Consider the following 12,512-nt stretch of genomic DNA (forward strand, 5'->3'; position numbering starts at 1 on the left):
GACAACACAACTGTGTCATCCAACTTTAGTTCCGGTGAGTTTAGCCCATTCTACGTGAGTCGTAACAACCGGTACCTGAAAAATTTATTATTTTTTTTTTAAATCCAAAAACGTCATCTCCAATCACCCATATGCATGTATTTTTTTTCTAAAATCTTGTAACTTATAATTCATCATCATAACGAGCTTTAGCCATTCAATTAAGCAAAACATAGGTCCGGGGAATACTCGTAACTTCATTGAATCTGAAAATTTGTGACTTTGCATAATTCTTTACCACTTTACTTTCCATCTCCTGCCTTTGCATCCACTTAATCCGTTCCATAAGTCGAAACCTTAAAACTTCTGACCCAAGCTCTTTGTCAGCTCTTGTTACGTTAACTTCTAATGTTACCTTGAACCGGATTGATTCCGTTAATAATTGTCCATGCATTTTCTTCCTTAGAATTCATAGGGTGTAATATGCATTTGATACTTGATGTTATAGAGAGTTTTTGTTGCATAAAAGATTGTTAAAACAACCTCCAATAGCTACTATTAACCCTAGAGACGAAATGGCAGTTTTCGGGAAAACCGAAATTTCGCTCCAGGTTCGCTATTAGCGAAATCCTCTGGAGTAATTTCGCTATTAGCGAAATTTTCGCTATTGGCGTGCTTTCTTTAACATAGTTTTCCAAAAATCATATTTTTCATAAAATCTTATTTCCTCAAGTATCCCCATGCATATCATTCCTTTCGATTGTCTTAAAAAAATAATTCTATAACCTTTGCATGACAAGCATTAACATCAATCGATTCAATTCACGGCAGATTAGAAACTGATATCTTGTCATCCTAGCACTTAACATAAACTTCCACATAAAACTTCAACTTCGTCCGCTAAGAACGACTTAACTTATTTCTCTGCCAACTTATTCATTGTTAGAACCTTATTCTTACTGAACATATAAATCTTTATCTTCCGTTCTCATATCTCAATCCCTGAGAGCTTACTAATTCCATCAACACATATCGTCTTATCCTTAACTCATAATCTTGTACTTACGTTCCAGAATATATTTTCCTTTGCGTACAATAAGCCTGTTCCAACAACAACTCTTACCGAAGCTTCCGGTCACGCTTAGATATATATATATATATATCCAACTTCTTCACTTACGGATACATGAAGTATCACTAACATCATACTTCGCATTTGTCGGAACGTTCTTTCCTAACATGCCTTACATTCCCGGAGGATTCACACTTGTGCTTGATTAGTTCATCGGCCACCTTTTTGGCACGGTTAAACTCTTACTAATACTTATCCGAGTTCTTACTTATGAGTTCACACTTTCCAGTGCATCTCCATCACATACTTCGTTCCTCCTGGGTCCTATTCAGCTCTCAGGCATCCATTCCTATTGTCGAATGCTAAATTGAGTTGATCAGGCTCAACTAACAACAACAACTAGAACTTTTACCCTGAACCCAATGGTCCCACTACCTTAGTTGTAATTTAATGACCCAAGGCACGGTCTGAATCGACCTGCTCTGATACCAATTGTAACACCCATACCAGACGTATCTAGAAAGTCTGGCACGTGCGTTATTATTAGTACTGGATACATTAAAATATACAACAATTAAAAACTTCGAATGAATAATATTTACATCAAGTTACGTTCGTATAAATAATAATACAACACCACTCATCCATACATAATAATACATCCTAGATGTCCACATCGTCCTGCAGCTTTACGAACGAACCCTTGAAGTAATATCCATCCGGCTACGAACATGCATAACATCCTGCTTATCTGAAACAAATAAGGATTGGGATGAGACATAATGTCTCAGTGAGTTCCCCTAAATCCTAGGCTATAGGCAACCTCAAGGGGAAACCTAAGGTCGTCACAGGCATAGCTTTCTTTACTTGTCCTATACATATCTTGCTCTCGTCTAATAGCATTCCATGCTCTTGTTCTTGTACATAATCATACTTGGCTCGATCATGAGCATAAACATAACATAATCATAAACATAATAAACATAATCGTGTCTAAGTTCGTTCATTAGGTTAGCGTTGAACAAACAATTATTATCTTGATTCATTTTACGGATAGTCCCGGGTGGAGTAACCCCGAAATCAATCCCATACATGACCGATGTACGTACATCGGACTCCCTCGGTGTCGTGCGGGTCCCTTGCGGCTTGAACCGTTCCCCTTAGGTCGAGAACCTCCCGTATCCCCCTGGCGTGGATAACAAGAGACACGAGCACCTACGTCTTGTTAATTTCGGTGACATGCGGGTCCCTTACGGCTTGAATCGTTCCCCTTAGATCGAGAACCTCTTGTATCCCCCTGATGTGGATAACAAGAGACATGCCACCTACTTATACTTGTCATGGTCTTGTCATTCATATAAAATAAACTTATACATACATGCTTGCTTATTACCTCGGACCCTTGAGTCGATCCGATTAGCAGTAACTTATACTTGTTCATAAACATACTTATCGTGGCGGAGAGATTATCTAGTCAATCCACGGCTTACATATTTGCTAAGTCATACTTGATCATAGGCGAAGAACATACACTTCGCATCTTATCTTTCTAGGAATTCATCCTATACTAGCCATACTTATTGTTCATGCTATCTTGCTAGTTCTCAACACTATGTTGAGGCTCTACATTCATGCCCATTCTTATTTCATAGCTACCCGAGTAATATCGGCTTAATCTCTCTTGATTCACTCTTGTCATTCTTATTAGGTTTGCCATGATTTTCTTTTCAAGAATCGTTTGATGTTATGTGCATTGCCTAGATGTTGTTTTAGGGTTATGAAGTTGTAAAACGTTGAAAGAAATGCTTCGGAACGCACTACCGACCCGAGGGAGGCCCAACAGGCCAAAATTAAGTTGGCCATTCCAGAGGGCTGCGCTAATAGCGCCCCTGGAGCGTGGCTTTTCTGGGGAGCTACGCTATTAGCGTAGAATTTCGCTAATAGCGTAGTTCTTCGGGTCTGTGGTACCAAATTTCCAATTTTGACCCAAAACTTGTCCAGTTCGATCCTGCAATGCACCATAATCATCCAGCAACATATATATACATTTATAAACTTATTTCATGGCAAACTAACAAGTAATCAACAAGAATTTATCAAAAGTACATTTAGGTTCAAAACCTCTCTTAAACATAATTCTATGCTTTAAACATGGAATTTACACAACCCAAGGAAGGTAAACTATCTATGGAACTCACCCTATCATGTTTGCTTGCTTTTCCTTCAAGTCCAAGCTCAAACCCTAGCTTTTGCTTCAATCTTGATCTTTAGCTTTTCCCACCAAACCGAGCTTTAATCCAAGTTTTCTCTTGTTTCTTGCTTACCAAGCCACCATATGCATGATTTTGGAAGACTTTGATGCCTTAGAGAGGAAAGATTGGGGGCGGTTCATAGAGAGAAGGAGGAGAGAATTTTCTTCCCAAAACCTAGAGAGAGAAAGTGGAGTGGGAAATGAGTAATTTGTGCCCCAAACATACTTATATACTCCCTTATGCGAGATTACTTAAATACCCTTCGTCTCAGTCGTATTTACCTGCCACTGATACATAACTCATGCTTAACTGATATTACTTATAAATATCTTTCATCGTACTTAACTTTCTTCATCATAACCACTTTCCATAAACCTGAGCCCTCTGCTACATTTAACAGATGAAATTTCCATTAGCTGACGAGCGGGATGTTACAGATGCTCATGGTGGATTTTATTTATTTATTTCAATTTTTATTTTTTTTTTTGCTTTTAGTTCTTTATTTAAAGGGATTTATTGTAATGCGTAAATGCTTTAAAGGAGATTTCACCATAAAAAATGATTTAAAGGAAATGATCTCCCAAATTTTTAATTAAAATACATTAAAGGAGAAATCCGAATTTTAGGTGTTGAAAACACATTTTGAATTAACATTCTCTCCCTCTTTCTCCTTTCTTTGAATTAACATGTTCTCCTTATTTCTCGGCTCTCATTGTCTCATAATTTATTTTTAATAGAAAATGCATTCCTCATTTATTCCTAATTAAACAACCTAATAAATGCATACAATATATCGATTCTTGATAATAATAAAAAACATATTTCATTTGACCAACAAAAAAAGTATTATTTTTTTGAAGGAAACAAAAAAATTATTTTAATTCCCTAAAAAAAAGTATTTCAATTTTAATAGTCACCAACTGACCAGTATGCATATTATATTTTACTTTACAATTATAAAAAAATTGGCTCTCGATCTTTTTTAATTTGTTTTGATTATAAGACACTTACATATAGGTACCAAACTGGGTCTTATTATTTTGATATAAGATGATAGATTGAATTTCAATTATATAGTCGTAACTTTAACCTACTTGGATTGGTTTGGTGACCTTGAAGTATGTTCATTCTTAAGATCTTAGGTTCGATTCCCCAATATCAGTTCAGATGGGCTAATTTAACTTCTTAAAATAAACATAGTAGTTACTTTTTTTTTTAAGCCTCCTTCTTTTCAAATTTATTTGTTTTAAGCACATTCCAGTTTTAATTTCAAATCTAATAGTTCTAATTAATAATTTAAAATTTATGGCTACTTATTTAATTATTATTATTTTTAAAGAAAAATTTGAATTAGTTATGTACTACTCCTTTCAACCCTTTATATAAGAAACTTTTTAAAAAAAAACCTTTGCTTTTGTTTTTTTTGGTACCAAAAAAAACCTTTGGTTCTATTTATAATAAAAATTTGCAACTTTTAAGGTGTATTTATTGCGTAAAAGACTTTTTTTCGCTATTTAGTTGTGGTATATTTAAAAACACAACAATCAAGTGATTTATGGTAATTATGATTGAATAAATGACACTTGACATGTTAAAAACAATAATGTGGTATCAATTATTTTTTTGAAGAATCAATAATGACATTTATAATTTCTACAATATCTGGTCCTATTTTAAGAAAAATTTGAGTCAACAAGAGTTGGAGTATTTTCCACTAAAAAAAAAAGAGTTGGAGTATTTGATTAAAAAATTAGTCCAAATATATCAACTTTTGTTGACTCAACTTTCTCTTATAAATAGGACATGAGGGAGTATTTTTTCGATCTAAGTCTACAATAATTGTTACTAAAAAAATGTCTACAATTTTGAGAAACATATGATAATATATATTTTTTTAAATGTCTACAATAATGTGAAAGGAATGAAGCATTTTAGGACGAGAGAGTTTTGAAGGCATATTTATTTTGTTATTGTATAAAATTCTCCTAACGTGGGAAAATTAAAAAATTGTGTGTTGGATGAGAAGTGTTGGAGACTTGGATAAATTCTTCAAATTTCATTTATATTGTTATAATACTTTAAATATTATAAATATGTTAACATTTATTTATCATTCTCTATAAAAAAAAAAAAAAAAACACTCTCTCAAATAGTGTGCAAGATTTCTCAATTTTTTCAGCTAACATATTACAACTAACATGAAGACATTGCATCATTCCCTTAACAAACAAAAAAAAAAAATTTGCTTCAAATAGTCACTAATTTGCAACCTGCTAACACCCGACCTTATTTTGGCATCAAGTGTCTTTTTTTTCGCTTTATAGTTCATGTTTTTTTTTATCGTAATCATTAGCAACTTCATCTATATTGAATCTTTCACAACTTCACCAATATTGATATCCCCTTAGGTAATTGGTGTTCATAGTAAGAATTGATATGAATACTTTAGCTGCAAGAGCGGCTCAAGCAAGAAGGAAGCTCATACATGAACAGAAACATCGTAATTTCAGGCAGATTTCGACAATTACCTTATTTATTATCTTAATTTTGATTTTTGAAGGGTTTTTTGGTTGTTTGGATATATACATTCTTGCTTTCTATTTTTGTAATTATTTAGGTTTTTAAATTAAACGAATTATAATCAACCCATTAGTTAATATAATCTTTTATTAAAATTGCAAATAACTGAACATCGATAGACCCAAACAGAGGACTGTAATATTATTATAAGTTAAATTTGATGCACCATTGGAGTAAAAATTGAATGAGTTGCTTCAAGATGATGTGGCTTAATGCAGCCCACAAAATGCTCTTATATTAAGTCCACCCTTGGGTTGCTCTAATATACGCAAAACTGACACACCAAACAACCAACTCACAATAGCAAAGGCAAGTGCAAAACGATCACCTATGCAGAATGAAAAAAATCATGTAGTTTGAATTCGACCCATAGGACATCGACACAGGCTTGCTGTTAAACACGTCCACTTTGTATATTTAGGCTACCTCCGAGATTCCAAACTCAAAACCTGATGATTGGGCATCCTGATTGGTTTAACTTTTCTTGATTGTGTCAGAGTTTCCTCATGATTCCACTTCAATCTAATATCGATCCTTACGATTTGGTTGATATAAGATATTATAATCTTATTCTTAAATGGCAGTATTCTGCATCACTAACTTTATTGGAAGTCTTGAAAAAATTATTAGTTGGAACTATAAGATTGTATATTTGGATGGGCATGAATTTATACAATTTTCTATCTATCTCAAAATCAATTTTGAAACTAATTCAAATTATGTGATGGTTGAGTCTTTGTAGTTAAACAATAATTTATAATTTAGTTTGTTTAACATGTGCAATATTGCACATGTTAAAACAACTAAAAGTAATAATTTTTTTATTGAAAAACATCAATTATTTATTGAAAAGTTATATATTTAACATAGAATACGAAAGTTCTAAGACAAAATTAACATTTTAAATTTCTTAACATGTGAAAATTTGCACATAATAGAAAAACCCTTTATGATTATTTCAACATAATCTTGGTGGTTCTAATTTACATTGTTAGATATTATTAATAATTTACATTTCATATTCTTTATGTTCAGATTTGACCGCGGTGGAAGCACGTTTTGAGAGACATACATCAAAGGATCCTAAAAGTAACTTAACCTACACACCTAAACGTGATAGAGACATCGATGTTGAGGACCCATTGTCTTTACGTCGTAAAAGAAATAAAACCAAAATTCATCCTACAACGTCGTGCAATACCTCCGCTACGGAACGCTATATATGTTTGATGTATTTTTTTTTATCATTGACTCATTTTTATTATTTGTTTTGAATAAGTACTTTTATGTATTATATATAAATACTTATTGACAATTATAAAATGTATACCTTATTCAAGGAAAAAAATATATATAACATGTTTACCATCCGACATAACTATATCAAATATATTGAAAAATCATTTGTATTGATTCTTATAAATATACAATTTGTTTGTGCATAAAAAAATCATATACAAATAAGAATTATGAGGTCATTGTTGGAAGCAGTGTGCTACACGTAACAGACATTTTACTCGCATGTCCAATCAAGGGGATTTATTAAGATCGATGGTTCTTGATATCAACAATATATCTTATGATGAATTACTAGATATTTTTCCAACCACTCAAGGTATATCATAGTAAAATTAGCGTATCAACACAAGGACTAAGTAAGGTTATATGTTGTGATGCTTGGTTGGAAATTTGAACTCTAAATGTTAGAGATTTTCCCTACTTACAAACTATTTTCTTATCATACGCATTTTTTATTACATCAGGTGGATCTACCAACAACACAAAATCACTCCTGTACGAAATGGCTTAGTGTGAATGTATGATTTTCAATTGCTATTATTTTAGATATAGTTATTATTTTCATATGATTTTACTTTTGTTTAAAAAAACAGAAGCGATTAGTGACATCAAAATTTTACAATTGTACAATATTGTTTGATGTTGAAGATGCTATTATGTGTTGTCGTTGGTGTGGCGCAAAGATGTTGTTGGATGAACGTGTTGAATAGGCATGGCAACAAAACCCATACTCGTGGTTACCCACCCGAACCAAACCCAATTTGACGGGTTTTCCCCGTTTTGACTGGGTTTGGGTATGGGTTTGGGTTTTCCCCGATTTCAAAACATGGGTGTGGGACGGGTAACGGGTATATAGGTACCCACCCCGAACCCATACCCAAACCCGTCCCGAATGAAGAAAACTACTTAATGTTGATATGCCATGTTATTTTGATTGATAATTTCCGTGTTATAAAAACTACCATTGATATTTAAAGGAGCAACTAAATCAATCGGTGTAACAAATGTTAAAGTGAACACATTGTTGGATAATGCATTACAATATTTCTCTAAGGGTTGCAAAAAAACTTCTATTTTTTATTAAAAAAAATTATTCAATGCGGGGATGGGGATGGGGCGGGGATACCCGAACCCGTCGGGTACGGGGATGGGGTTCAATTTCTCATCCCCGTTGGGTATGGGTAGGGTAACGGGTAAGTATATGAGAATCGCGTATGGGGATGGGGAATGTAAAACCCGTCCCCACTCCGCCCCATTGCCATGCCTAGTGTTGAATGAAGCAGTAGTGAAGGTAATGTTGAACTTTCGTTATGTTGTATGAAGGGAGAGGTGCATCTTCCTCACCTTCAGAAACCTCTGAAACTTTTATTTAATTTGTTACGCGGCGATCATCCAAAGAGTAAGCACTATTTGGATAATATTAGAGCTTACAATAATATGTTTTCATTCACATAAATGCGAGGTAAGATTGATCGCACAACAAATCACGGAGATGGACCTGCATATTTTGTTCTTAGAGATCAAAACTATTATCACATGGTTAGTATGATGCCGAAGTCAGATTCTAGGCCGAAATTTGTACAAATTTATATATACGACAAGCAAAATGAGTCTATGAATAAATACAAGCATTTCAGGTTTGATATTGTTTAAATTTATTTCCATATTTTGTTATATACCAAACGAATATTTTTAACGTGATATATATATATATATATATATATATATATATATATATATATATATATATATATACACACTAGTGTAGTGACCCGGCGTTGCCCGGGATAGTCATAGAAAATATCAAATAAGGTTATGTTCATGGACACATACATGAAAAAAATTGAAATGATTTAAATTTAGAAATAAAAATTATTAACGAACATAAAATAAGCTATCTAATCTTGGAATACAAAAGTAGCAATTAATAAGTGTAGTATGCAAAAATAAAATATAATAATGTGATAATTGAAAGGAATAGTACTTTGTCGATAAAATTAAATCCCAACTAATGTATGAAAGACAAATGCTACATATCTTGCTATATTAAGTTTTCAAATACTTCTTTGTATACAACATTAATTGCTGTATTCGGAAGAAGATCAACACCATTTTCAATAAGTATCCTTAGCCCTTGCTTACTTTTAACCCTTGAAAGAGCAACATACAGTTGACCATGACTAAAGACTGGTCTTGGAAGATACAACCCAACAACTGAAAGTGTCTGTCCTTGAGATTTGTTAATGGCCGTACCAAAACAAATGGATATTGGAAATTGTCTTCTTTTAAACTTGAATGGTAGATTAAGGTTGTCTAATCATGCTCATTCTAGGAATGAGAATAATGTCTCCAATATTTGTCCCAGTCAGAATTGTGCACTCAAGGACGTTGTTTCCCAATTTTCGTACCTTCAATCTTGTTCCATTACACAATCTATTGACTTGGTCGATATTTCTCATCAACATTATTGGGACTCCTACTTTCAGACACAATTTATGAAGAGGAAGTACAGAACAATTTATAGCATTTAGGACCACATGGGAAAATGCATCCAACTCACTTTCTACATTTCCATCTTCCTTGCATACTGAATCAGAACTCAGATAAATCTTCTCCTCTCCAGGTATTTGTGACATGATATAATCGTTGACCTTTCCAACCAATTCAACGGTAGGGGCCAAAACTGTTATTTCCTTAAAGTAGTGTGCATTTGACATGTTATTGATCAAATCAGGATAAACAAAATTTATTAAGTCATAAAACCCAGTTGAAGAGTTTGATAAGCATATATTTCTGATGGTATCTGTATTTCTGACTCACAATATGTATGCTCTCCAATCTTACTGTCACCTATATTCAACAACCATTGAGAGAATTCTGATACATCTGATGCATTTGAGCCTAACGATCCATTTAAAAGTCTCATGTTTTTCGTCAAACATATAACCTTACAGAAAGGCCATAAGTGTGAAGAATTAATTGTTGCATTGACTATATCAAATTTTGATGCTCTAGGAACAACAGGTAGGATTTGTCTAAAGTCACCACCCAAAACCACAACTTTTCCTCTGAATGGCATATGCTTGTTATATGATGGGGATGATCTTAAAATGTCTTTCAAACACTTGTCTAATGCTTCAAAACACCATTTATTTATCATTGGTGCTTCATCCCAAATGAACAACTTAGCTTTTTTCAATAACTCTGCATGAGGGCTGCCTTGCTTGATGTCACATGTTGAATTTTCAGTTATACATAATGGAATTTTGAATCGTGAGTGTGCAGTCCTTCCGGCAATAATAGGGATGCAATTCCACTGGATGCAACATTGAGAACAATATCACCTCTTGAGCGTATAGATGCTGATAGTGTGTTCCAAATAAATGTTTTGCCAGTTCCTCCATAACCATAAACAAAGAAAAATCCACCCTTGTTTGAATAGATAGAGTCAAGAATAGTATCATAAGCATGTCGTTGTTCCCTTGTCAAAGAGGAGAGATTGTGTTGCAAAAAATCATCTAGAACATTTTTGTCATAATTCAACTCATCGGCTATCAATCTTTCTTTAAGGTTATCAGTAACAACAGTTGTTGGATAAGGCATAGTTTCAAAATTCTTTAAGGTATTACCATTATTTCGAAGTAGAAACTCAATCTCTGCAAGTGCTAGGTTTTTTATTTCCTCGTCTGTCAAGATCAAATCTGTATACATAAAATATTCGTGATAATGATATTATAGAAATTAATAAATTTAGATTAAACATAAAATATGTACCTTTGTAACCTAATCTTTTTCTTTGATTATAAAGAATATCATCTGAAAGGTCTTTCCAACACTTATTCCAAACCATTTGAGGAGTAGTCATGTTTTTTGATATTAACAATACTGCAAATAATCTCCTAAGATAATATGCCAATGCCCACTAACTTGCCTCCTTTATTGCCTCAACGAATTCTTTATCATCTTCTAATAATCTAAGAGAAAAACATGCTTATTGAAAGGCTTTGCAAATTATACCATTCACCTTCTTGATATCTTCATAACTTGTGCACCCTTTTTGAACATTTAATAACAATCTTAGGTAAAAATCTTGACCACCTGATGGAGGCATATGTGATATGCGACCAATAGAAAATCCTTGCTTTCTTGGAGTCCATTTAGACTGGTCTTTCTTCCAAACGAATTTAGTTGGGAAGTCGACATAAGAAATGTTTCTTGCTTCTTCATAAAATTTATTCGCCTCCATCCAGGTCATAAATTTTATTCGCCTCCATCCAGGACGTGAAACAGAAACAATAGTATAGGTGTTAATTCAAGCACCTGAAACTCGTAGGTGTTTGTAATGGATGCCAACAACAATAGTTCAAGAACCTGAAGAAAAAAAAATCAGTAAACTCAATCCTAGGTGTTAGTTCCCTCTTATATTATATATAAAAATAAAAATCTAAGCATAAGTAAAAGTAAAAGAAACAATTGTATAGGTGTTTGTCAAACCTGAAGAAAGAAAAAGCTTAGATCAAAAGAAGGTTTGAGTTTGAGTTTCAGTTTCTGCTCAAAATATGTGATTACGTGATTAAAAAAATTTCCTTTATTTATAGTTAAAAAAAAAAAAAAAACAAACCCAAGCCTTTTTTTTTCTCAATGAAAAAAACTAATTGAATAATTTGGTGCTAAAAGAGATAGTAACTAATTGAAACTTCTTTTCCCAAAAAAATGGATAGTATTGAAAGTATATATATAGTTTGTTGAGACATTTTGGCTACATAAAATATTAGGAATTAAATATAAAATTAAATAAAAATGATTCAGGTCCTGAAATATTATTATTAAAATCAAAACATTACTGATTAATAATATTAAAACGAAAAGGACCTGAAGAAATAGTATGAGTTATAATAGTATAGGTGATTAATAATATTGAAACGCTACTGTTGAAACGAAAAGGAAAAAAAATAGTATAGGTGTTAGTTCAAGGACTTGAAACAGAAACAATAGTATAAGTGTTAGTTCAAGCACCTGAAACTCGTAGATGTTTGTAATGGATGCCAACAACAATAGTTCAAGGACCTGGAAAAAAAAACAATCAATAAACTCAATCGTAGGTGTTAGTTCCCTCTTATATTATATATAAAAATAAAAATCTAAGCATAAGTAAAAGTAAAAGAAACAATAGTATATGTGTTTGTCAAACCTGAAGAAAGAAAAAGCTTAGATCAAAAGAAGGTTTGAGTTTCAGTTTCTGCTCAAAATATGTGATTACGTGATTAAAAAATTCTCCTTTATTTATAGTTAAAAAAAAAAAAACAAACCAAAGCCTTTTTTTCCTCAAT

At 32.8% G+C, this 12,512-nt stretch overlaps 1 protein-coding gene across 1 annotated transcript; it reads right to left on the reverse strand.

The window, feature by feature from the left end:
- Nucleotides 1-9,485: 9,485 nt before the first annotated feature.
- LOC146937252 (uncharacterized) lies at nt 9,486-9,899 on the reverse strand. The gene has a single exon (XM_085749375.1). It carries the CDS (start codon nt 9,897-9,899, stop codon nt 9,486-9,488), a length of 414 nt encoding a protein of 137 aa, XP_085605501.1.
- Between the last annotated feature and the right edge of the window lie 2,613 nt (nt 9,900-12,512).

The sequence above is a fragment of the Medicago sativa genome, chromosome 3, assembly GCF_051527215.1.
Source record: "Medicago sativa cultivar Bolivia chromosome 3, Bolivia_mono, whole genome shotgun sequence".
Lineage (NCBI taxonomy): Eukaryota > Viridiplantae > Streptophyta > Magnoliopsida > Fabales > Fabaceae > Medicago > Medicago sativa.